The sequence below is a fragment of the Penicillium manginii genome (genome assembly GCF_028828005.1).
Source record: "Penicillium manginii strain IBT 31320 chromosome Unknown utg000005l:1.0-5665137.0:1.0-5668048.0, whole genome shotgun sequence".
Classification (NCBI taxonomy): Eukaryota; Fungi; Ascomycota; class Eurotiomycetes; order Eurotiales; family Aspergillaceae; genus Penicillium; species Penicillium manginii.
In genome coordinates, this window is record NW_026643106.1 from 3073389 (window position 1) to 3099792 (window position 26404).

The 26404-nt window shown below is 50.4% G+C and overlaps 7 protein-coding genes across 7 annotated transcripts; 3 read left to right on the forward strand and 4 right to left on the reverse strand.

Annotated features, from left to right (window-relative positions):
• Positions 1–2948: 2948 nt before the first annotated feature.
• On the forward strand, positions 2949–4067 carry N7533_007537 (NAD(P)-dependent alcohol dehydrogenase; the record flags this gene model as incomplete). The annotated part of the gene is made up of 3 exons (XM_057104187.1): positions 2949–3231; positions 3294–3723; positions 3785–4067. The coding sequence occupies 3 exons, from the start codon at positions 2949–2951 to the stop codon at positions 4065–4067; spliced, it is 996 nt and encodes a 331-aa protein (XP_056959144.1).
• A 281-nt stretch (positions 4068–4348) lies between these two features.
• Positions 4349–5422, reverse strand: N7533_007538 (asparaginase; the record flags this gene model as incomplete). The annotated part of the gene is made up of 1 exon (XM_057104188.1): positions 4349–5422. One exon carries the CDS (start codon positions 5420–5422, stop codon positions 4349–4351), a length of 1074 nt encoding a protein of 357 aa, XP_056959145.1.
• A 684-nt stretch (positions 5423–6106) lies between these two features.
• N7533_007539 (threonine/serine exporter family protein) lies at positions 6107–8740 on the reverse strand (the record flags this gene model as incomplete). The annotated part of the gene is made up of 1 exon (XM_057104189.1): positions 6107–8740. One exon carries the CDS (start codon positions 8738–8740, stop codon positions 6107–6109), a length of 2634 nt encoding a protein of 877 aa, XP_056959146.1.
• Positions 8741–10194: 1454 nt separating this feature from the next.
• On the reverse strand, positions 10195–10823 carry N7533_007540 (TspO/MBR family protein; the record flags this gene model as incomplete). The annotated part of the gene is made up of 2 exons (XM_057104190.1): positions 10195–10646; positions 10721–10823. The coding sequence occupies 2 exons, from the start codon at positions 10821–10823 to the stop codon at positions 10195–10197; spliced, it is 555 nt and encodes a 184-aa protein (XP_056959147.1).
• Positions 10824–11543: 720 nt separating this feature from the next.
• On the forward strand, positions 11544–12251 carry N7533_007541 (putative DUF341 family oxidoreductase; the record flags this gene model as incomplete). Its single annotated transcript, XM_057104191.1, has 1 exon — positions 11544–12251. One exon carries the CDS (start codon positions 11544–11546, stop codon positions 12249–12251), a length of 708 nt encoding a protein of 235 aa, XP_056959148.1.
• Positions 12252–12569: 318 nt separating this feature from the next.
• N7533_007542 (putative polyketide synthase) lies at positions 12570–20804 on the forward strand (the record flags this gene model as incomplete). Its single annotated transcript, XM_057104192.1, has 10 exons — positions 12570–12875; positions 12933–13077; positions 13130–13469; positions 13522–14047; positions 14094–14144; positions 14362–14701; positions 14770–16548; positions 16703–19518; positions 19574–19860; positions 19943–20804. 10 exons carry the CDS (start codon positions 12570–12572, stop codon positions 20802–20804), a joined length of 7452 nt encoding a protein of 2483 aa, XP_056959149.1.
• A 229-nt stretch (positions 20805–21033) lies between these two features.
• On the reverse strand, positions 21034–25357 carry N7533_007543 (putative ABC multidrug transporter; the record flags this gene model as incomplete). Its single annotated transcript, XM_057104193.1, has 4 exons — positions 21034–23556; positions 23609–23846; positions 23891–24896; positions 24961–25357. 4 exons carry the CDS (start codon positions 25355–25357, stop codon positions 21034–21036), a joined length of 4164 nt encoding a protein of 1387 aa, XP_056959150.1.
• Between the last annotated feature and the right edge of the window lie 1047 nt (positions 25358–26404).

Sequence of the window (26404 nt, forward strand, 5' to 3'; positions counted from 1 at the left end):
GGAGGAATTCGAGTTCCTATGGTGGAAGCTCTGTCGTTGCCTAGTCGAGCTGAAGTCAGGAATGGGACAACCAATGGAAAGTGTAGATGTAGAGTGGGCCCAACCAAACCAAATCAAACACCCCCAGGTGACAATAAGAGCTGCTCGTAAAAATGGAGAGAGCTGATGGAAAATATGACGCAACATCAAGTTGAGTCAACATGGACCTTATCCCATTGATTCATGGCGCTGGTCAATGACATACGCCAAATGGTGCCAGTTTCGCGCGTGGGCCACACGATCGAGCAAAGCCAAGACGTTGCACCCGGGGGGGTTTTCTGGGCATCAGCCACGCGAAGGGCGCCTGGTCTTGGCTCAGCCATGGCACCCGGGGAAATGATCCATTCTGCCCACGGGGAAATGGGTCTTTTGGCCCCGACACCAAGGTCTTGGTCCAATTGAAACCAAGAGAGAGAGCCTTGGGAGACACAAGACAGCTTGAATCAGGTAATGAGGTACATTGAATGAGGTGCATGTTCCGCCCTGCTAATGCTAGATGAATTGCTTAATTCTCTCGATGATTTTGGGCGTTTGAGATTCCGCGATGACTGGACGAGTCAGAACTCTGGCGATTGATCTAGATGCGGACTGCAGTAGCGATATCTGCTAACCTAGATCTGTTCGCTGAATCCCACACTAGGCCCGCTAGCCTTTTTCCTCTTCGGGGATTCTCATTCTCTTCAGAATATACCCGGGCATCATACGAAGTAAAAGAGGAGTCATCTGAGGTCGACGATTTAGTATTTGGAAAGAGAAGAGAGTATACCGATTAGCGCCCAACGCCCAGCGCCCCAATGCGCCCCCAAGGCCGTGGCATCCCGGCAAAGGCGCTCTGCGATGCGATTGAGCTTTCCGAAGCCGGCTAGGTGTACCGTGGCTAAAGCTAAAGAACTTCCTTTTTCTCTCAGCCCGACCGGAAAACCATCCTTCCCGGCGTCCCAGATTCTCGAGCCCACGGGTGGTGTTATACCTCCGGGTGGCGGTCCTTTGGCCAAAGCCACACTGGCTCGGCGTCGTCATCAGGAAACCCCCCCCCCTGGAACGTGCACCCACCCTACGAGTGACCGATTCTTAAGTCTCGTCGCCAATGCGAACTAGGCGGCTTTCGCGTCATTTGAGTCACACAGCGCGTCTGAAATTTCTCGGCGCCGGGAGATGAACCAGCCCAGAATAGAATCTATTATTTTCCGTCGTCGAGAGGCCCCGCCGAGTCAACGTCAAGGTTGAAGAGAACCAGTCAAACGCAAGGATCGGCCCTTGAAATCCCCGTTCTGGTTGTGAACCTCGACAAAGAAAGGAGACCCACGTGTTGCTGGATCCGATCAAGAACTATGATAGGTCTCCGGCAACCACTTTTAGACGCGGCTGATATTAGACCAGATGACCTTGATGCGCCTTTTCTCATGGCGAAACTTCTCAATGACATATGTGGATCAAAATGAAAGGAAGCTAGTTACTCGCTTGGTGCCAGTGGTCTAGAAAAACAAGCGACTCGGTGTCTGAGCGCTGTCGCTTCTGGCCATACCTGCGGTGGCAGCCTAGATAGGAAACCCGCTCAGGATTTCTCCGCTTTCTATCCCGTACGGGAGACGGAGTACTACTTGTAAATTTGAGGGGATACACTAGCAAATTAGGGTGCTTAGGGGTGGATCTGAAACGGGGCAGCACTGCGAAGTTATGCGGCAGATCCTCAACGGGCTTGACGGGTGACTGGGTTACATACCCCGTGAAAGAAATTCCCCGATCTACAGGGCGTATTCGGCTAATATTTGAGAGAACAGTGACGTCGGTGGAAACAAAGCAAGAGTAGTTCTTTGTCCGATGGTTATAATAGCTGCTACATGCCATCAGAATTGCCCTGCAGAGATGTGACACGCATATCGCCCGGCAATCGCTCCAGACCTCGTGGCACTAATGTTAATGATGATCTACTAGTGCAGTTTCGGCGAGCGCTGTGGATTAGACCCTCAAAAGGGGCTTCCCAAAGGCTTATCGTAAAAACCGTTACAGGATTGAGTACAGTAGTTACCTTGAGGAGTGGGCCATTGCTGTCGTTCAAACCATTCTAGAAGCGAATTCGAAACAGATCGGCTTTCCCCCCAGTACCTCTTAGGCAGAAATTCATGTTGAGTCTCCAGTGGATTTTTTTTTATCTCGGAGATGAAACGCAGGCTCCGAAATTGCATGAAAATGAAATGGCGGTAACTAGGTATACTCAACGACAAATTGCCAATCAATCGGACATACTTCGGAGCTAACAATCTTAACAAGTGCGAGTGCCGAAATATGGGATTGCCACTAGAAGCGCCATTATGAACGGTGATCTGATATATGGTGGTGTGGCTTTGTAACTAGCTCTAGAATGTATAGCTTCTAGCTTCGAAGATTCTGACAACGGGCCGATCTATCCGCAGTGGCTAAAAAGTCGCCGAAAAAACCTCGGCTCGGGCAAGGATTGCACCGTTTGGTCCCTGCAGAAAATGAAAATCTGGGTTTGGCGGGTCCGTTTCCAACGGCTCAGGATCATCATAGGCGCATACACCGCTCGATCTGGAATTCTCCGAGCCGGGGGACCCTTGCGGAATCTACTCGATCCTATAGAGGTTAAGCTTATCCTGGGACTGTAGGGTGGAATTCTCTCGAACCTTTTTTTGCTGACGGGCAAACTCCACCTACAAGTTTTCTCTCCCGCGCGCTCAAACTCCACTGAAGAATCCACCTTGATGGCTGGAAACGTGGCACATCTTAACAAATATGATGAGAAATCGACCGGAAACATGGTACCACTGAAGATCTTGAAAATATTTAAGAGCAAGCATGGAGAACTGGAGCTGTATATATTAATTTCTTCCAACAATCAATCAATTCATCTACACCAAGACCGATAATCGTCTTTTTTTACATTCAAAATGAGCGTCACATTCGATGTTTTCCGCGGTTCCCAGGAGGGCAAAATCGTTGCGGACAAAACTACTCGCGAACTTCAGCCTAATGAGGTTTATATCGAGACAACACACTCCGGTCTCTGTGGTACCGATGAGCACTATCTGAAGTCCGGCATGGTTCTCGGTCACGAGGGTGTTGGTGTTGTTCGCCAGCTCGGACGTGACGTCAAGGATGTCAAGGTCGGCCAGCGTGTTGGATTCGGATATACTCACTACGTCTGCGGTACCTGTGAGAAGTGCTTGACTGGTAAGTGACCAAGAAAAAACTCCTATATGACCAAAGGAATCACGGCTGACAGATCTTCACAGGCTGGGACCAGTACTGCGAGAACAAGAAGGAGTACGGCTCTCACGACCACGACCTTGGATCCTTCAGCCGGGGTGTTGTCTGGGATGCACGCTGTGTCGTCCCCATACCCGATGGATATGACTCTGCCGATGCTGCTCCCCTGATGTGCGCTGGCGCCACAGTTTGGACCTGCTTGACTGAGTACGGCGTTCGTCCTACCGACCGCGTTGCTGTGATGGGAATCGGTGGCCTGGGCCACTTGGCTATCAAGCTCGCCTCTGCCATGGGCTGCCACGTTGTGGTTTTCTCTAGCTCCGAGGCCAAGCGCGAGGAGGCTTTCAGCTTTGGTGCCTCCGAGTACCACGTCTTCCGTGCTGGCGAGGAGCTCAAGGACTGCAAGCCTGTTAACCACCTTCTCCTCTGCGGCAGTGCCAATGTGGATTACCCCTCGTAAGTCGAACACCTCGGGATGATCAGCATAATTTGAACATTGCTAACCTTCCAACTTCAGCCTCATTCCCCTGATGGACGTCCACGGATCTATCTACCCTCTGACCGTTGACTTCGCGCCCTCCCCCGTTCCTCTGCTCTTCATGAACATTAAGGGTATCCGTATCCAGGGATCCCTGGTCGCTTCTCGCCGCAGCCTGCGAACCCTGGTTCAATTCGCCGCGGACAAGAAGATCACCCCTACCAAGATGACATTCCCCTTGAACAAGGAGGGTGTTGAGGAGGCCATGCAGACCCTCCGCGATGGGAAGATGAGATACCGCGGTGTTCTGATTCGCCAGTAGGCGAATTATACCGGCAAAGGTCTTGGAAATGGAATAGATATACCAAAATAGAATAATACATCATAGAAACGTTGAGCGTTTGGAATTTACCATGATATCGAATTTTTTCAACTTCATCACATTCATCGGGGACGGGAACAGACCTGGATATCCAATCCGACTTGAGGTTCAAGTACATCAGCAAATAAGACATGCAACTGAACTGGTATTGCCATCCTAAAAAGACGCTATTTGGAAGCCATTGCAAGTACTACCCGACACGCCTCTTCATGTGACGGTGATCACTCCGAACGAATTTTGAACTGAGGAGCCGTCGTTCCCGTCACAACGCCCACCGTATTCTTAACCTCAAATGAATGAAACTTATCCAAAGCCCTGCGCATATGCGGCTCACCGATGCGCAATTGCTCCAGAATCTCCGCAACGGCAGAATACAAAATCGGAATACTGCCATCCTCAATCTTAACCGCAATCCCAATACCACCTGTAGCCCCGATTTCCCTGGTCCGCGACGACTCCCTCACGCCAATCCCATAGCACCCATCAGCACCAAGCTTTCCGATCAGCTCCCCCCCAAACGCCCCCATGAGGATAGTGCAGAACCGATCCTCACCTCCCACATTCTCGGGATACCGCGCCATAGCATGAAATACCCGGCTCATAGATCTCAACCTCGTACTTTCACTACCATCATAATCCCCAGCCGGGACTCGACTCGCATCGGCAAAGGCAGCATACATGCGCGCAAGATAATTCAACGGAAACGCCGGCGCGGGAAGATTACACCCATCCAGCCCCCATTTCGACTCACCAGCCCCCAACCCACAAATTTCATCCACAGTCTTGAAAATACGTTTCTGAAGCGGGTGCCCGGGTAAATGATAACTCGCCACATCAGCCCCCAACGCCTTCGCCGCAGCGATCATCCCAGCATGTTTGCCAGAGCAATTACTACAGACTGGCGTCGGGGTAAAGTCCGCTTTAATCCAGTTCCTGTGCACGGCGTCCGAGACAGGAACGTGGCCGCCGCACTGGAGATCGTTTTCCGATGCGGAGATTTGCGCGAGGATCGCGCGGGCTCGCGCGATGTGGTGGTCTTCGCTGCTGTGTGAGGCGCACATGAGGGCTAGGTCGGCTTCGGTGAGGTTGTATTTCTCTAGTGCGCCTGTTTCTAGGATTGATACGGCTTGTGCGGGCTTGGCGGCTGAGCGGGCGAGGGTTAGCCGGCTTGGGTCGCCGACGCTGTGGAGGAGGGTGCCTGTGCTGTCGACTATGGCGGCGTGGACGGCGTGGCGGTTTTCGATTACGCCTCCGCGTGAGGTGATCACGAAATCTGTTGATAGGGGTGTTCGCATGGTGGTGATGTGTGTGGTTGTGCTGATGTGTGGTGCAGTGGTTGCTTTGGAGAGTGCAGCGGAGCTCTGAGGTAAGGAGGAACTAATGAGATGACCTCGGGAATAGATATTTCTGTTTACTATGGCATCCGCTGTTTGTAAAGTGTAGTGGAGGGCCTATGTCGCATTCACTCGAGCTGGAAGATATGACTCGGTATGACTCTGAACTCTGATATTTTTGTCTGGCACGGGCCGCTACCCGTTTTGTGCCCAGGTGGGATCGACAGGTCCCGAGCTCAGCGGATCGGATCTCGTCTATTTCCATTTTCAAGTTCCAAGGTTCGTTTAGAACGTGACGGGTCGAGATGTGGAGGTGTACTAGTAGATTATTCTAGGTTGGAGTGGAATGCAGGTGTGGACAGGTAAGAAATCTTGTGTTCTATGTGAATGATCGAAGCTTTTAAATGGCAGAAATATCCCTCTAAGGAAATGGTGTAGGATGAAAACAATAACAAGAACGCTCATGTAATAACAATCAAAAAGGGTTCGAAAACGCCGATAGAAATCGCTCAGTAAATCGCTTCAATGATGGACCGAAATGAGATCATTAAATGTGTACGTGTGCAGGGAGATCTAAGTGTGACCAGAGAGAATGGTAGAAGATCACAGACCAGGGAAGGAAAGAAATGTCGAAAGCGTGGAAGACTAGAAGCTGAAAAGACCGGTGCGCTTCTTGCCGTAGGGATAGACGATGAGGGCAGCAATGAATAAGCCAACAGTAATGCCGATGGCAACCTGGATCATACCGAAGCCAAGACTGGCGACGGAAGATGCGGAGAGACTGCTGCTAGAGGAGCTGTTGCCGGAAGTTTGGAGATTGTGCCGGACTTCATCGGCATACTTAATGCCAGCGATGAGGGAGCCACTCGAGGCAAGACCGGAAGGAACGAGGACGAAGATACCTGGCAGGATGGCAGTGGCAGCGTGACCGTGCCAAAGACGACTGTACAAATTGCCGAGAACGCCGATGGTGAATGCGCCGACGGTATTCGCGACCTCGGAGTTGGAGCCGAGTAGTGTCGTGCTGAAATAGTTGGTGATGTAGCCCGAGACAGCAATGAAAACCATGACCGGCATTTGCTTCCACTTTCCTTGATTGACGATTGCGAGAAAGACTGCATAAATGGCGACGAAAGGAAACTGTCGTGTGTAATCAGATCCGTAGATACTGAGATTGGAACATGTAGATGCGGATGTGGCATTACCGTCCATGAGGCCATATATCGTGGTCCCCACGGTGATACCGTAACCGAGAAAGAGAGAATAAATGATAGCGTAGACCATGCGAATCGACCCGGCGATCATCTGGTGTGATTGAAGTTCCAGACTGCTACAGAGAACCATGAAACCAGGAAGGATTAGCGCAATGGATGATTGTGCCAAAGCAGAGAAGCAGAAAAGCTCTTCTTGAACCCCATTGCGGGTGACTTTGATACTGCCAAAGGCACGAGCGAGGAAAGAAGTGAGCACGGCAGCAGTCACTTCGAAGACGTTGGAATACAAGACAGAGCGCGGGGCCAGGACGTGTTGCATAAGACCGACCAGGCAGCCCAGAATGAAGATGATTGGCATATCGATCGGACGTGCTTTGAAAGCGAAGGGACCAACAGCAGTACTCGCGAGACCATACATCCCAACAAGAATCCACCGGTTGAATCGGGGCTTCCGTTGCATGATTTCATCCAGTTCCTGGCTTGCTTCTTCAACTCCAATGAGATCATGTACAACATTTTTGTAGACGTTGTGCGTGTCGGCAAGGCGGCCCAGGTCAACACCCTGAACCATACGGACCAGCTTAACCTCTGCAGTGCGGGTGACAGGATCATCAAAAGACATCATCATGCAGCCCGGGAGGTACAAGAATTGACCGGAAACCTCAAGGACACGAGCGGTCATCTGCATGTACTCCTCCAAACGGTGAGTCGGCGCACCGTAGCGCATAAGCGCCCGGCAGAGCTGCATAATGTAACGCTGGCGAGCCAAGATCTCGGCGATATGAACAGTAACACGGATCTCATCTTCGAGGCGAGTCTTGCGCTTGTTCTTCCTGTGTTTCTTGCCAGGCTGGATAGGAGCAATGCCAGGCAAAGTAGTACTGCTCAGATTCATGGAAGCGTCGACCAGCGACGAAGTCGATCGGTGATTCGACTTCTTATACCATTTGATCTTTTCCCTGCGTGGGGTTGCAGCACCAGACGCCAGGGCAGACGGGGGAACTGATGGTGTGAGAGAACCCTTCTTTGGAGTTGTCGCACCGGACGAAAATTGGGTGTCGCTATCCGAGTCATCGGTAATGACACTGCCCGGGCGAGACGATCCGTTTGTCGACACAGCCTGGAGCTTCAATAGCTGCGAGAGGATACCGCTGCCGCCGGCCAATCCGCTAGATCGCCGGCGCGCGAATCCACGCAAGACACCCTCCGGAGTTGTCTGGCCCGACCGCTGGTATGCGCCGCGCGGCCGACGTTTGCGATCCTGAGCCTGGGTCATGCTGCGCACCAGGCGATGGGCCTCGGCGGTTGGGGCAGCCTCGATGGGCTGGACACCATTCTCCAACGATCGGAGCCGGTCTGCATCCTGACGGGCGCGTCGTGCTTGAAGCTCCTCGAGAGGAATACCGTTATCGAAATCATCGGGGAAATAGGAGGCGTTCAAGGCCTCGCCTTCATCGGGAGGGCGACCCAGACGTTCCGTGAGACGAACTGTCTTTTGGCGCAGTAGCTGTCCAGCAGCTCGAAAGCGCTCTCTTGCGGAAGCAGTTCGCTCAATGAGGCTCTGCTTTTCCTCTTCAGGAGGTTCAGCAGGGGATTCCTCCTCGTATGGCATGCGGCCAGTGAGGCCGCGTGAAGAGGAATGTGCGGGGGCTGGCGGGGTGACGGTTCCGGAAGGCACTTCGCTCAACTCTGGTGGCGGTAGTAAATGCTGCGAAGGGTCGGACAAATCGGTGGAGTTGCGACGAGAGCCATCACGGCTGTGTCCATGGCCATGGCCATGGACATGAAATCTCTCGCTTACCGAGCGGCTGATTGAACGGAAACGCACTCGAGGTGAACGAATTGGCGGGGTGGGCTGCGTTGGCGGCGTTTGTATGTCGTGCAGCCCCGCAGCATATTCATGCACATCTGCAGTATCTTCCCGCTGAAGACTGGGACGAGTCGGATTGAGAGTTGGACTGAGGACTGGACTGGGGAGACTTGTCGCAGGGAGGGAAGTAGGAAGGGGAATTTCGTCGAATTCTTCGGTCGGACTTGGGTGAGGACCAACGATCGGGGAGGACATCAGAGCGAAAGAGTAGGGACCAAATGGTCCGGTCTATGGTAAAAAAGAAACACAATAGAAAAGGGAATAATCAAAGACTTGAATTGAACGAGGGTAGTAATTGAATAAGAAAGATAAAGTAGAAAGTAGAAAGTAGAAAGCAGAAAGCAGAGGGAAAATATTTAGTAGAAAACAGCCAGTGGAGAAGGCCTGGAGCAGTACCAAAGATATCAGCTTGGCTGGACTCGGCATTTTGGTTAGGAAGTCTAGATTGATGATCGACCGAAGATCCAGATCCAGCGATAAGGAGTACCCTCCTATACATACATAGAGGTACGGAGTATACTCGAGTATCCCAGAGTGACTGTCATGTTGTTAACTATGAGTTATTACTGTTGTATACCTGTACTAACTAATTAGTAGAGTGCACCTGATTTTCTTCCTTCCTTCCACTTCTACTTCTACTTCTACTCCCTGACTCATCGATCATTCGCGATTCCTCTCTCCCTTCTCTTCCTCTTTTTTCGCCTCTTCCACTTCTCCTGGAAGAAGTTAAACCCCTTCTGCCAATGATGGCGCCTAGTTCGACACACGTACCACCTGTACATCACCCAAGGGTGGGTCGGTGGCGAGCTTGGACCGAGTCTTCCGTCCTTCGATGGTTCGTTCCAGCTTCTATCTCTCCTTTCTAGCGTCTCACGAACCCTAATATGTTCTAGCCTCACGCCGTTTGTCGGGCTTTTATCGCTTGTCACCATGGAAAATATTTGAAATCCCTGAAATTGCTCGACCCTAAAAACGCCCGTGCTACTTTCCACATCCACAGTTGGGCACAATCTTGCTTTGCGTGATTTCCTTTCGGGAGCTCCGTCTGACGATCGGGATCCACGGAGGCCCGTCACGGCCCTGCATGGATTTTTTTCGTACGGATTTACAATAGAGATATAGCCACCTCCTGAGCTCAGGAGCTGATGTGGACTCTTCGCAAGGAGGTGTGACAGCGCCATGGTCCACCACGATGTGATCATCCAGCCATGGCAATGACAATTGGTGACAAGTGGGGACCACAAACATGGCCAAAGGAGCTCATAAGCCAAGCGCCCCGGTTATACATAGAAACAGGCCCACTCGCCGAGAAATAAGGGCGACACACTGTTCACCATTACGAATCCCGAGACATGACAAGGAAGAAGATGTGCTCGATGTCCGCCACTCGCAGGAAGTGGAAGTGGGCCCCTGGATAGTGGGTGGATAAATTGAATTGAATTGAATTCCATTTCCATTTCCTAAACGCCCTGTGATATGATGCTCAACCCTTCAGTCCAGAACGCCAATCCCCATCCATCGACGGGGCACCCCCACCACCTTCGTCACTCATTGCATATTTCACATTTGTTTTGCATTCGCATCGGTCATCGATCATTGCGCATATGCGATGCATGAAACAAGCAACACGTGGCAACTTGAACCCTGCTCTATTTCTCCGAGCGCTTCTTCTTATCGTACAACGTCCAGCCATTCAAATGACCCACGCCCACATTGAGATATGAAGCGTATCCCAACCACGCGTAGTACGGAGTCATCAACCAAAAGGCCGTGCGGTCGGCCGTCCACCAATTGGCCAAAAGGAGGGTCAAATTACCTACCAAGAGGGCCATATCGCCCAGAGCCGCGGCCGGCCGGCCCGCCCCAAAGAAGAGCGGCATCCAGAGAAAGTTGAGCGCCAGCTGTGTTGTGTACAGCGTCTGGGCCGTTTCGTTTGCGTCACGAACCGCCAGTGAGAGCGACCCGGCTGCTGTCGCGGTTGCATGGTGCGCGGCATACCCCATCATTCCGTACAGAACGGTCCAGGCAGGGGCGAAGAGCCAGGCCGGCGGACTGAACGGCGGCTGGCGGAGATCGCGGTAAGTGTCTTTGGTGTTTTTCTCTGTAGATGCGGTGTGAGTGGATGTGTTTCGGGATTTGAGTTGGATTCATGCATGATTGGGGGGTTATACTCACGGTTGACGGCCAGCGCGACGGCCATTCCGCCGACAATGGGCGTGGCGACCGATAGCAGCGGAGAGGTGAACACTCCCTGGGGAAGCGCGAAGGACCACGGCATGATTATTGACCTGGATCTCGGATCTGTGTTGATTCACCTATTTTTTCTTGCCTCTTCTCTGATCTGGAGAATTTAATATTTTGCGGAGAAGGGGGGATCGATTTTAAGGACGCGCATGAAGCCGGCCGATCGCGATCTGGCGATTCCCATCCGCCACTACGTCACCGGCTCACTTTTGCCGATGCCGCGAGCCACTTCGCTTAGGCGACACTGCAAAAGGCGGGAAAAAATACAAATCTATCCCATTTTCAGTCGGCTGTTTAAATTTGGATCCGGATGGCACAGGATGGCACAGGATGGCGTTGTAGTATAAGGTTTGAATGCTGATGCCTGGTCACTCATGCGCGCTCTAGAGCATCCCGGTCATCCCTGTGCGACTTATGCTTGATGAGAAATTGTCTTTCCTCAACGGGAACTTATTTGACATATATCCTTCTTGTCCAATCCTTGTCACTAGCGGAAGGGGCTGATATGAGTGCTAAGTGACCGGTCACAAAAATTTCAACAACAATATAAAATGATGAGAGGGAGGGCAGACTGAACGGCCTGGCTTGGTCTAGTATCGGTGACTTATTCTCGTATCTTCCTCTGATTCGCAATCGACGAAATGCCTTTGCGTCTTCTGTGCCTCCATGGATGGGGCACAAGTGAAAAGGTTAGCTCCTTGTTTGCTAAATGGGGCGCGAGACTAAATTGCGTTACGGCTGACTGAACTACCGTATGGTAGATTCTACGCTCGCAATTGAGTATGGACAAGTCCGATCCCATCGCATTGGGATCGACTCCCAGATTGATAACCCATTGATAGGTGGACTCATCGGTGACCTGCAGAAAGATAACAAAGCCACCTTTCATTTCCTAGAAGGCGAAGTCGACTCCGAGGCTGGACCGGGCGTCGGCGGTTATTACGACGGGCCCTACTATAGCTATTATCGTTTTCCACGGACATTTTCCCTTGAAGATGCAGATGAGACGGATATTCTAGAGGCGTACGAGCTACTCTATGAGACAATCTCTCTCCATGGCCCTTTCGATGGCGTGCTGGGATTTTCTCACGGTGGTACATTGGCTGCTGGTTTCCTGATTCACCATGCAAAACAACAGCGTGCCGGAATTTTGCTGCCAGAGGCTCCGCTATTTCGATGTGCTATCTTTGTCAACTCTCTACCTCCGTTTCACATGAATTCCGGGCAACACCCTGTCATAGACGATGACCTGGATGGGTACATTACCATCCCCTGTGTAAGCATTGCCGGTGCACAAGATCCACTTTTCAACTGCTCTCTCGCCCTACATCGAATTTGCGACTCGCGCTCTTCAAAATTCGTGGTGCATGGGAAAGGTCATGATGTCCCCACAGATCAGAGAAACGTAGCCATCATGGCATCAGCAATTCGAAAGTTGTCTATCCAGATTTCTGGAATATAAGGCATTTGTAGAAATACCAAGAGACAGCAGGGAGCAGGAAGGTAGAACGAAGAAAGGGAGTTGCAAACAGCCAGATATCGATATTCTTTTGTGTATGACTCGGCGATTTATGTGTCACCTCCACTCGACTCTAGGGTTGCAAATCCTCTGGGTTGGCAATCATCTACAAATGACCCGAATATATTACCAAGTGCAAATCCCTGCAGCTATAGTCAAGTCAGAAGCTCCGTAGTTTGGCAATTTAGACCACCTTTGTTTCTTTTTGTTTTTCCATGCCATCACTCCTGCGTCTCACATACTTCGGCATTGAGTCCCAACATGAAAGAGATTCCCATCACGCTCGAGGCGTCCAACTCACAGTTGTTGATGGAATGCACCAACATAGATGAAACAAGAGACTCTGAGCAATCGGCTCAAAATCTACATGATCATTCGATACCGATCGACGATGCCTCGATGCCGATAGCGGTTATTGGAATGGGATTTAGAGGTCCCGGGGATGCAACTAATGTGGAAAGATTGTGGGAGGCTCTGCTTGAGCAACATGAAGAATGGTCACCAATCCCAGAAAAGCGATGGAATAGCTCCGCATTCTATCATCCCGATCATGCGAGACATGGCACGGTGGGAACCCGAGATGACACAGGTCAACCGGAATTTTTATACTGACGTACTTTTCAGATCAACGTAGAAGGTGGTCATTTCCTTGAAGAGGATATCTCTCTATTTGACGCGCCGTTCTTCAACATGTCCAGCGATGAGGCGGCAGCGATGGATCCTCAACAAAGACTATTGCTGGAGGTTACATATGAGGGACTAGAAAACGGTAGGGTCCCACCCCACCCATCGGATGATCAGCACACCACTGAAGGTTTTAGCTGGGCTTTCTCTGCACCAGGTCGCTGGGAGCAAGACTTCATGCTTTGTCGGGTCATTTTCTGCAGACTATACCGATTTACTCCTTCGAGATCCCGAAGCAGTCCCTATGTACCAGTGCACGAATGCCGGCCAGTCACGCGCCATGACTGCAAATCGTATATCCTATTTTTATGATCTGAAAGGCCCCAGCGTCACGGTTGACACGGCTTGCTCTGGTAGTCTCGTTGCATTGCATCTTGCGTGTCAAAGTATTCAGACTGGAGATGCAACGATGGCCATTGCGGCGGGAGTTAATGTCATTCTAAGCCATGAATTCATGTCCACGATGAGTATGATGAGGTATTGAAATTCCCGCAAGATTCTTCGGATACATTCCCTAACGATTTCCCAGATTTCTATCACCAGATGGACGCTGTCATACCTTCGACAAGAAGGCCAATGGCTACGCAAGGGGCGAAGCGATAGCCTGCGTTCTTCTGAAGCCACTAGATCAAGCATTACTCGATGGGAATACCATAAGAGCGATTGTCCGTGGGACAGGGTCAAACCAGGATGGTCGAACACCAGGAATCACCCTACCCAGTGGTGCCGCTCAAGAAGCATTAATTCGGGATGTATACGACAGATCAGGGCTGTGTCCAAGTCAAACGGACGTCGTGGAGGCCCACGGCACCGGTACACAGGCGGGTGATCCTCTGGAAGCAGGCGCTATATCGCGAGTATTTGGACCTGGACATTCTCCCGAAAACCCCGTGTATATTGGATCTATCAAGACGAATGTCGGGCACCTGGAAGGGGCTAGTGGAGTTGCCGGGGTTATCAAAGCTGTGCTGATGCTGGAAAATCAAACAATCCTTCCTAGTCGGAACTTTGATACGCCAAACCCACGCATCCCTCTCGAGGAATGGAAGCTGAAAGTAGGTATGTGTGAGGTATTTTGTGTTCTCCGGCTAATGTGAACAGGTACCCCTATACCCCGAGGGCTGGAATAATCCTGGTCCACGTCGAGTTTCGGTAAATAGTTTCGGCTATGGGGGGGAGTAACGCTCACGCTATTCTCGAAGAGACATCCGATTATTTATCTTCCCATGGTCTGGCCAGATGGCATAAGCAGCCATCGAGAGCCAGCTGGAGAAATAGAATGGGAAACGACACATTTTTAGTCCCTTCGACCCCAAGACAGAGAATATTCCTGCTATCTGGATTTGATGAGTACTCATGCCAGGTGCAGGTCAAATCTCTGTATGGATATTTGTTGAGGAACGAAAGTGTCATCGACGATATCTTTCTCGACGACATTGCTTCTACTCTCAGCGAAGGTCGAACCCGGTTCATGTGGAAAACGGCAGTGACTGGGAGCACGGTCCAAGACTTGGCCGAATCGCTGTCAAACGAAATGAAACCTCGACTTTCATTGAAAAGACCGATCTTGGCCTTCGTATTCACAGGACAGGGGGCGCAGTGGGCTGGCATGGGAAAAGAACTACTAGACGCCTACCCAATATTTTGCGATTCCATTTCTCGGATTGATGGTTGCTTGGCGGAAATGGGAGCACCGCTCAAGGTTTATGGTAGGCATTGGCAGTCAACACTCCAAAACTAAGATAGGGTCAGATGAGCTAATCTCAAGAATGAGCAGATGAGATTTCCAAAGCCCCTCAAGACTCCCAACTCAACCACCCCCTCCTCAGTCAAACGGTGTGCTCAGCACTCCAAATAGCCCTCGTTGACCTTCTCCGATCATGGAATGTATATCCAGATTCGGTGACGGGTCATTCCAGCGGAGAAATCGCTGCTGCGTATGCGAGTGGTGCTCTGAGCATAGAAGATGCTATGAAGGTGGCTTATTATAGAGGTTTGTGCGCTAGCAAGATTCTGGCCTCAAATGAGGTTCGAGGCTCCATGATAGCCGTGGGTGTCTCGGCGGAGGTGATAGAACCATACATCTCACGACTTGTTTCAGGGAAGGTCGATGTGGCATGCATCAATAGTCCGTCGAGCGTCACGGTGTCGGGCGACGCGGAGGCTATTGCAGAACTAGCCGACAGACTGAAGGAAAAGTCCATCTTTTATCGGCGCCTCGCTGTGGATGTTGCATATCACTCTCATCATATGGAACTTGTTGCTGATGAGTATTTAAGTGCGATTGCAACCATTTCCCCTCGGGATCAACATGTGAACAAAAAGGAGGCTTGTCAGCCTTTCTCGGTATCTATGTTCTCTTCCGTGACCGGCAAGAGCATTCTACCCGAAGAATTAGGACCTCGATATTGGGTCTCGAATTTGCTTCAGCAAGTCAACTTTTCCGAGTCGCTTAAAAATCTATGCTTCGAGACAAACCCATGGCATCATCATGCCGGAATATTACATGGACGAAAAGGCAAGAGAACAAGATCCGCTCAAAAGGCAAGTGTGGACTGCCTGGTTGAGATCGGCCCCCACTCGGCGCTTTCTGGCCCCGTGAAGCAGATTTTACAGACCAATGTCAAGCTCAGCGCTGCCGATATATCCTATCTCAGCATCCTAACGCGGAACAAAGACGCTGTCAAATCGGCGCTGGGTGCTGCTTCGACCCTTGTCTCAAAGAACTACCCGCTAGACATAGGCGCTATCAATTTTGCAAAAGGAGCAGCAACGCAAAGAAAACCCAGACTTCTTGTAGATATGCCTCCATATCGTTGGAACCATACTAGATCCTACTGGGCAGAACCGCGCTTGAGTAAGGCATTTCGATATAGAAGCCAACCACGAACGGACTTACTTGGCACATCGGACAACATCGCATGTCCTTTTGAACCTCGATGGCGAAATTTTATCAGGACTTCGGAAATTCCTTGGATTCTGGAGCATAGAATTCAATCGGATATTGTTTTCCCTGCTACGGGGTATTTGTGCATGGCGACCGAGGCTATAACGCAGATATCAGGAAGTTCACAAAGCGTATCCGCCGTCATTTTGAAAAATGTCTCTATCCACTCGGCTCTCATTGTTACCGAGGCCAGCGAAGTTGAGGTTCTAACTTCACTTACCTCACACGGAGAAAGCCGGATGCATGATTCAGAAAAATGGTATAGGTTCCATATCTACTCGGTTTCAAAAGAAAACAAGTGGACGGAACATTGTTCGGGAGATATCAATGTCGAATCGCAACTCAATGGACCAGGGGATGTGACGGTTCACCATTCAGAAAGGTCGACTATTCACGCTCTCAGTCCGAAACCTCAAGGCATTCGGGTAGTTAATGTTGGGCGGCTTTACGACCGGCTACAGAAGGCTGGGCTTGGGTACGGGCCATACTTTGCCAACATGACGTCCGCCCACGCAACAGACACCGGAAGATGCTTCGCTGAGATCACGATACCGGATACTGCAGCATTAATGCCGATGAACTTCCAATATCCACTTCTCCTCCACCCATGTACGCTAGACAGTGTCTTCCACACGATATTTGCCGCGCTGCCGGAGGGCATGGGGGGTTGAAAAAGGCCCCATCATCCCAGTGGCACTCGACTATATGCGCCTGTCTTATCAAATAACTTCTTTGCCAGGAGACAGACTAAATGTTTGTACAGATGTTCGGCCTAGCTCGCGGGGCCAGATTGTCGCGTCGATAGTCGTCGCCGAGAATATCTCTCAAATGTGCAGTCTGAACCCGAAGATATCGATAAGCGGGTTAAGATGTACCCGGCTCGAAGTTGCACCCAGCATGAGTGAAAATTCAAAGACTATTCCCATTGCATACGGAATTGAGTGGCGCGCGGATCCAGCTTTTATCACTCCGGATGACTTGTCGTTCATCCTGCAAAAGAATGGGGTCTCCCAAGAGAGGCTCGCTTCGCGAAATGAATACGACTATTATGTCACAGTCCTCATACAGAACGCGGTCGAAGCTTTCAAAGAAGAGCATAGTCAGAAACCGGATTTAATCTACGACAAATACAGATCCTCCCTGTCAGACATGATTCTAGTACAGGCAATCGACGAAAGTAATTTGTTTGATAAGATAATACTCACCAACAAAGCTCCGTCAAGTTCAATGGGAACGTTAATCAGCATGATCGATGTCTATCTTGCCTCGTTATCACAGATAGAAGACGAATCCTTTACTCAGCTTCACGAAGAGCTCTTCAATGCCTATCACGAAGTTATCTCTATGGATAGAGCATACATGGCTGCCGTGGAATTCATCAAGCTGATTGGATTTAAGAAGCCAGAGATGTCAATCCTACAGCTCTGTGATGGAACTGTTCGGCCATTGACAATTTTTCTCGAGGCATTGTTGGCCAATATCAGCAGCGAGGAGACTAATTTCCCTCCATTTCGAAAATACACTTTTACCTATGAAAACGAAGAGGGCTACGATCGAGCAAAGTTATCCTTGGAAAAATGGACGAAATGGATCGATTTTATAAAACTCGACAATGCACGCGGAGCTGCTGATAGTTTCACACCTGGAATTTTAAATCCATCCTACGACGTCATTATCCTGCCGAATGGCTTTCATTCATTTAATTCTAGTCTTGAGGTTCTTACTATCTGCCGCTCCATGCTCAACCCATCTGGAAATTTGATTATTGTCGACCCGCTTCGTCCCCAAGAGAGTATCTTGGATAATTTCCTGACCACTGCTTTATATCTATGGCCTATAGGAAATTTTGAGCCACCAAGAGGATTGGAAGGCGGTGGAAGTGACCTCGATGATATGATAGAGAAAGCTGGGCTTTCATCGAAGCGAGACGCAACCCATAATCACCGGCAAGCTGATCACGTGGAAGGCTTCATAATATGCCAACCGGGACAAGAGGCACGGCTTATTGACAAGGAATTCTTGGTGATACAACCAGGCGACGATGATATTTCCATGGCTGAATGCTTAAGATATGATCTCGTGGGCATATGCCCGAAGGTTGAAACATCATGTCTAGCTGCAGCAAATGCAAGAGGGAAGGTTTGCATTGTGATCAACGACGAACACGAGAACATACTTGCAAGCCCCGGCTTCGAGACCCTCTCAAAGCTGAAGGAAATCTTCCTATACAGTAGCGGCGTACTTTTGATCAGCCGGGGTGGAGCTATTGATCCGAAATTCCCTGAATACGGACTTGATGTTGGTTTTGCGAGAACGGCTAGGTCCGAGTCTGCCGTAAAGCCGATTATCACGCTCGACCTAGACGCGCAAAGTCCACTGATGAATCAGAGATCGGCAGAATTGATCACCATTCTGCTTCACAAATGCTTTTCTCGGGTGAACTCTGGAGACATGGATACTGAATATGCTGAAAGGAATGGGGTTATTCTGATACCACGGGCGATCGAGAGATCAGATATTAACCGAGACTTAAGTCACGTCAGCGAGAGCGAGATTCAATGCGAACAGCATTTCAGACAAATCGAAAAGCCAATCAGGGTTTCTAGACCAAATAATCACAATATACACCCTCATCTCGCAGCCGACTTTGAAAATTCCAGCCCGCCGCCAACAGGATATGTGCGAATCGAGGTCATGGCCTTTGGGCTAGGCGAGTGGGATATACAAGAAGATGCGGATGAATTTAACTCGAGGGGAACACTGGGATTGGAATGCAGCGGCTGGGTCCTGGCAATTGGACCAGAGGTATATTCTCTTTCTGTTGGCGATCGTGTCACTTGCCTTGGGGCTGGTACAGCGAGGAGTTACTATCAAGACAGGGAATCCGCTTTTCAGAAAGTTGGGGATTTCATGACTTATGAAATGGCCGCTGCTTTACCTGTCGAATACACGACCGCATACTACATCATGCACTATTTGACAAGGGCCAGGCCGGAAGAATTGGTCTTAATCTGGGGTGCGGCCAGCTTGCTTGGACAAGCGATGCTGGAAATGTGCTGTATCGGTGAAACTGGGATACTAGCAACAGTGATTGACCCGTCGCAAAAAGAATTCCTGTTGAGCAGATTTGACATTCCACCCGAGATGGTCCTCGTTGAGGGTCTCGATGACATTCTTATGAAGGTCCTTGAGATTACCAGCGGCAAAAAGGCTCGAGTTGTCATTGCGACTGCGAAAAGAAGCCATCGAGTATATCGAGAGCTGGTCAAGTGTGTTGCGCCATTCGGCCATTTTGTTCAAATTTCAAGTCACAGCGACGAGAGGGAAGACACAGACCACGCCTGGAGTACTTCGAGAAATATTTCACTCTCGCTTTTCAACATACTCGATTTCCAAAAGAATAAGGGGGATCTGACACGACAAATATGGCCAAAGGTTGTTCAGCTCTTCAACGAGGGAAAGCTCCAAGGCCCCTTGTCACTATCAGTTTACAAAATATCAGACCTGGCACAGGCACTAAGTGCAGTTTTTGCTGAAAGGCACGTGGTAGTGACGGCGGTAGACAATGAAATAATTCAGGTAAGCTCATCGCTCGTTCTATTTAAAGGGAGAAAAGATCAACTAAGCTTCCTAGATGACACGGCCGAAGGTCTCACAAGAAATATTCCGACCAGACGCATCATACCTTCTAGTCGGTGGACTTGGGGGTATAGGACGCGCAATAGCACTATGGATGGCGGAAAAGGGCGCAAAGAATCTCATCCTGCTGAACCGAAGCGGTCTAGCAAAGGTTTCTGCGCAGTCCATCATTCATGAGCTCACCGAGAAAGGTATTCAAGTCGACATCCTCGCGTGCGATATATCAAATGAGTCAGAAGTCAGACAGATGTTCCTCGATATTTCGTGGGGGGGGCCCCACCGGTTCGTGGAATTGTGCATGGAGCTATGGTTCTGAAGGTCAGTGAGGTCTATCCCATCATTAAGTTACTCACCAGCTAATCAGTCCGACTCAACCACAGGATATACATATCGAAAAGATGACAGCAGAAGACTACCTTGAAGTGCTACAGCCCCGGTACAATGGGACCTGGAATCTCCACCGTCACGCTCCAACCGATCTAGACTTCTTCCTCATGCTCTCGTCTATAAGCGGGGTGATCGGAAACGCGACGCAAGCTGCCTACGCCGCCGGCTCGGCATTCATGGACTCTTTCGCTGCATATCGGAATACACTGGGTCTTTCGGCTACATCTTTGGACCTGGGCGCCGTGACGGATGTGGGCTATTTGGCTGAAAATGAAGCTCTTGCGAGTAAGATGACCAAGCAGGGATTCCAGGGCACAGATACCCAGACGCTCCTGTCGCTTGTTCAGGTTGCTATTGAGCAACAGGGCAAGCACCGGACTGTGAGTTCCGGGAGGTCTCAGATCATAACGGGATTGGGAGAGTGGAAGGAGGGTCAGTCGTTAGCGAATTTTGAGGAGCCGCTATTCGCGCATTTTCGGAGGAGGTTTCGCTCTGATGGGACTACCCGGGCGAAGGGGGATGAACATGCTGTTCAGATGGTGCGAGATGCGTTGCGAGTATCGAAGACGCAGGATGATGCTGTTTCCGTTATTCTTGAGGCTTTGAGTGCGAGGATTGCTTTGCAGTTGGGCATCTCTGTGGAAAGGATTGATCCTGCTAGTCAGTTGTCGGAATTTGGGGTCGATTCGCATGTCGCGGTTGAGTTGCGGAGTTGGATTAATGAGACCATGGATAGTGCTATGTCCATTCTGGAGATATTGGCTACTGATTCGGTGCTTCAGTTGGCTTGTCATATTGCGAGTCGATCTCAGTTGATTGAGATTCGTAGTGATGTTTAGGTGGGCTTTTATACTACGAATTATGGGAAATAGTTAATTTTTCAAACTTCTTCATTAATTTTTAACTTGAAGGGGCGATAGTAAATTCTTTCAACAAGTTCTGTCCATAGTAAGATAATACCTGGCAGAAATGACTCCTAGAAATGCTGATAATATGATAATATGGTTGTAGTCTATTTTATGCGTTCGAGCTCGACGCAGCGTTGTATGAGATAATCGTAAAAAAGGATTACTCGGCCTTCTTGGAGGCCTTGGTTCGCAGCTTCATCAGACCGTACACAAGAGCATACGAGCTGAGGGCGAAGATAGCAACGATACCAGTGTCTCGCCATCCGTAATAATACTCCTTCAGATTGATGGTATACAGGTAGTCAGCACCCTTGGTATACTGACAGACGTGGCAGCTCTCGGTTGCGTCAGGGTTGACGAGGTTCATGCGTGCACCGATGGTTTGCATGTAAGTGGCGAGGTACTCGCCGCAGCTCTTTCCACTGGGAGGGTCAAAGATGGCAAATTCACTAGCCTTGCACTTAACATCTGTGTCCCAGACGTCGAAGACCAGCATGCTGCCCATGAGGTAGTTGAATGGGTTCAGGTAGTACATCCAGTAGCGCCAGAAGGCCTGGATCTGGGCGTATGGGACCAACACACCGCAGAAGGAAACCAGAGTACCGATGAAAACTGGGTTGACCAATGCGGCGAAGGTGGCGTTCGGAGCGTAGGCAGCGATGAATTGGCCGATACCGGTGTAGACGAACTCGTAGAGAAGCATGACCAGGAAGGTCGCACCCGCTTTGCTTGACTCGCTGGGGAATCCGACAGTGTAGTACCAACAGACGAAGTACAGCACGGCACACACGCAAAGATAAGGGAGCTCGGAGACAACCAGAGAGGTGACGAATGCAATCCACGAATACATCTTGGACTTCTTCTCACGCTGCTCGTAGATAGAACGGCGCTCGATAAACAGAGGTTGCAGTTGGTTGATCACACCGGGCGCAACGAAGATGAAATTGAAGATAGTGAAGAGACGAAGCTGCATGTCGCCGACACTATCGCCGATCATCCAGAAGGAAAAGCCGTTGAAAAGAGCAGAGCCAATATGCAGGGCAAACTTGTTGTTGACATAGTCGGTATTGCGGTAAAGAGCCTTGCTCATACGGGCGGTAACCAGCTTGGTCTGCTCCCAGAGAGTAGTAGCAAACTCACGGCCGTCATCAAAAGTACCAGGAGGCTTTGATGCTGCAGTGCTGATGATGTCCTCAAGCTCCTTAAATGACTTGGCATGCTCAGGAGACTCCAGCCAGACCTGGTTCCAATCTTTGCCTTGGCTAAGTTGACCAGAGACAACATCGATCATGTGCTCAGCAGGGTTGGTATTAGCCGGGCATGGGGCTCCATAGCGAGTGAAATAGTTCTTGACAGTCTGACCATTGTCACCGATATCTCCGAAGTAAACTGTCTTGCCGCCCTTAGCAAGCAAGAGCAATGTATCGAATTCGGCAAATAGTTGAGCGGAGGGTTGATGAATAGTAACGAGAACGGCCTGCCCAACGTCGGCAAGCTTACGCAGGAATCGAACGGTGTTGTAGGCAGACTGACCGTCAAGGCCGGAGGTTGGTTCATCAAGGAAAATCAGGATACTGGGCTTTGAAACAAGCTCGACACCGATAGTGACACGCTTGCGCTGCTCAACGCTCAGACCAGCACCCACATAGCCGACCAGAGTATCCGCAAGGTCATGCAGTTCAAGAAGATCGATAATTGTGTCGACGTACTTCAGCTTCTCCTCGCGTGGAATATCGCTGGCTTGGCGGAGAAGAGCGGAAAATTCAAGAGATTCACGTACAGTGGCGAATGGCTCCAGAACGTCAAGTTGCTCACAGTATCCGGCAGAGCGTTGGAATGAGACAGGAAGTTCGCGACCATCCACCAGAATAGAACCGCGGATAGTTCCTTCGGTCTTGCGCTGAGCCAGAACATCAAGCAGGGTTGTCTTTCCAGCACCGGAAGAACCCATCAGAGCTCCCAACATACCTGGCTTTACCCATCCGTAGACATTATCTAACAGGACGCGGTCGCCAGTGGGGGTCTTGACAGTGTATTGTAGGTCCTTCCAAGTGAAAACAGATGTGTTGCGAACAAGTTGCTGATCGATTTCCTCATCGCTCTGAGTACCACTCTCGACAGGTGTCTTGGTCTTTTCTTGCACCTGGGACTCCTCGTCCTTACCAGGCTTCAGAGCAGTTTGGTCCAATCGCTCACGTGGAATGACAAGGCAGTTACCACTCTCGCCGGGGGATTGCCAGCGTGAAGTTGCAATCACGGTAACAACCACAAAGAGAACCCACCAAGCCCAGTTAATGCCGAAGTTACGCCACAGATGAGCATGGCTGTATGAGAGCGAGCTGAGGTATTCGTCGCCAGTAACAACAGTGGCACCGACCTGAGCGCCACCAACACCAGCACAAGCGGCATATGTGGAGTCCTCATAACCGGGTCCCATGGGAATAAGGTTGTTTCCGACGCAAGGGATGATCTTCTTGTGAAATTCGTTCGAGAGAAGAGCCTCAAAGCCGTAAGCCAGAGGGTCAATCCAGAAAATCCAGCCCAGCCAGGGGTGCATCTGAGGCTTCTGAATCATGTAACCGGTGTACATGATCAGAGCAGAGATGAGGAATCCAGAAACCTTAGAGGCACCATCGAATGTAGAGAAGAGGGCGCCGATAGCACGGAAAAGAGCGGTCATGGTCTGGATAATCGTTAGTTGAGATAATGCAAAGTAGATAATCAGGGTAGCTTACCATTGTGGTAGCAAAGACCATAATCCAGTATGTGAAGAAAGCTCCAGCAGACATTGTCAGGCCGACCATGAAGTACACGACTAGAGAAAACATGCTGATCTGGAAAAGGAGAACGGGGATATCGGCCGCAATTTGAGCAAGACAGAAAGCGGCGGGGTGGAACATGGCAAAGCCCTTGTGCTTAATCAAGACAGGGCGGCCGTGGAAGGAGTCCGTCACCTCGGACATAGCAAGCAGACTGTTGTAAAGGAGAGAGAAAAAAGGGCACCCGACTTGACGAACAAGCCACCGGAGTTGTTAGGCGCATTGTAGAAGAGGGAACCAGCAATCAGGGCCTGAATCAAAGTAGCCACCTGCTTGATGATAAATGTCGCCTTGTCACCCCAAATGATTTGGTATTGACGAGAAACACAGGCCTTCACCTGCTCGGTGAAGCTGACAGTCAGAGGGCTGTTCTTCGGTAGACCGTTCGACGTTTCGAAAGCAACTCCATCCTTGAAGTCCTGGGTTCTTTGGAGTGCGACATCAGAAGTAGGGTAGTTGTATTCACTCTTCATCTCAGAGTAGACGGGAGACTTCTCATACTCTGTTCGCAGAGCCTCCTTGGTACGAGGAAAGCGGGATTCATAGCCTTCTCGAATGCGACGTTCCGTAGGAACTGTAACCCCAGTAAGGAAATCAGCAACGTTGGAACCCTCCCGGCAGATGAAGCCAGCCTCCTCCATAAACGGACGGGCCTGGGCACGAGTTCCGTAGAAGACCTGCTCGCCCTCATCGAGAACCAAAACCTTATCGAAGAGGTCGTAGATTCCATTGCCTGCTTGGTAGAGAGTGACGATGGTGGAAAGGCCCAAGGTATCTGTCATAGCGCGAATCGCTTTAGTCCACTCCAATGCAGTACTGGCGTCCAGACCGCGGGTGCTGTTGTCCCAGCAGAAGACGGATCCACGAGTGGCCAGACATTCGATGATTGAGACACGCTTGCGCTCACCACCGGAAACTCCACGGACGTATTCGTTTCCGACCTTTGTACCTTCGGTGTGTGAGATGTTCATCGCCTCCATAAGGAACTTCTTCGAGTCGTCGGCATATGTGGTGGCGGAGTCAACGCCGTTGGGGAGCTTGTATGGAACCTTGAGACGGGTAGCGAAGTCCATAGTTTCACCAACCGTAAGGGTCGGGAAGAAAAGCTCTTCCTCTGTGTTCATCACGATCTGGCCTCGGTAATTGCTGGCCTCTTCTGGGGATAATGAGCCGAAGCGCACGTCTCCCTCCACGGACTTGTAACCTCCGCGGCGATTAGAAAGCATTTTGAGCAAGGTGGTACAGCCGGAACCGGGGCGGCCGAGGACCAGCAGCATCTCGCCGGGCTTGACACATCCATGGCTGTCTCGGAGGATGGTGCGGAGGGGGGGCCTTGTTGCGGGATTCCTTGATGTGTTGCGGAATGTTGAATTGGGAGAAGACGTTCTCGTTGACAGCAGCTTCGGAGCTAATGACGTCGACATTAAGGTTTTGCCAGGTGACACCGAGCTCCTGGGCCTTGAAACCGGAAGCTAAATCGCGTTGATGTTGTTCCTGGACGCGGGAGAGTAGGCTCCAATCGTTGTGAATGCTAGGCTCTGAACTGGCTTTTTGGCTGGTTTTGCGAGGGGTTTCCTCTCCGTAGACAGTTGCAGCACTGGCGGTCTCATCATGAATATCATCCATCGACCCAGGCTGGGACGACGGACGAAGGGAACCCTCCATTGTTTATCGTGGGGAGGGGAAAATAAGAGAGTGAGTCAGTTCGGCAACTTCGGCGGAAAGAGAGGCAGGAGGGGCATCGATGGTTCTTATACAAAGCAAACACCAACTACGGTTACTTCGTTTGTTTTCATAGTACTGCTACGCATCAGGAGAAGTATTCTAATCCTAATCTGCTCATCAGGCGGGTCAAACCCGTCGGTCAGTGGACCAGCCGACTTTCCGAAACCAATAGGAGATGCCCGTGGTGGAATATCACAAGGCTATCCCGAGCCGCAGACAAAGGCCGACAGATCAAATTTTTCGGGAATTGCCCCTAATATGGAGAGAAGTAAGATCTAGAGTGAACCACTCGACAGCTCGCCCCACGCGGAAATGGGGTCGAAATTTCTGCGAACCCAAACTTGTACAATAGTGCCTAGGAAGTGGAGCCTGGCGGCCGATCTAAAGGCGACAACTTCCGCTGACACATCGGGACCCTTAGACTGAGAAGAGTAATTGGTCACTTCTTCCAAACGAATAGTGGGGACGAAAATACGAAATGCAGATGAGAACAGGGTCTCGAATGATTGATAAGACTCAGCCACCAGATGAACCGGATTAAGAGAATGTACCGAGTCCGAAGTGGGAACAATTGACGAGTTGACATGTTCGAAAGTTCCATCGGAGGTCGCAGTGCCAAGACTTCCGATGCCACGCGGTCGGCGATTAAGAATCCCCGCTGAGTAAGCGGGTGCCCGCTGCTAACTACGCCCGAATTAGGCATCCTTGCAAAAAGAAACAGCTATCATAGAGTGGTCGGCGTATCTATCTGCCCGATCAATACCGATAATCAGGGACTGTTTCATATTGAACAATTACCAACTAGGGAATTTACTTCAGTATCCACTTGGTAAGCTACCTGGCCATCGAGTTGGTTAGCTACTGACCTACCTTCCAGTTACCGAACGCTTTGCCTACTAGAATACCCACTCGAATACCTTCAACTTATCACATTCTGTCTCTAAAAAATACTATACTCGCACCTCCTTTCACACAAACACCTTTTGT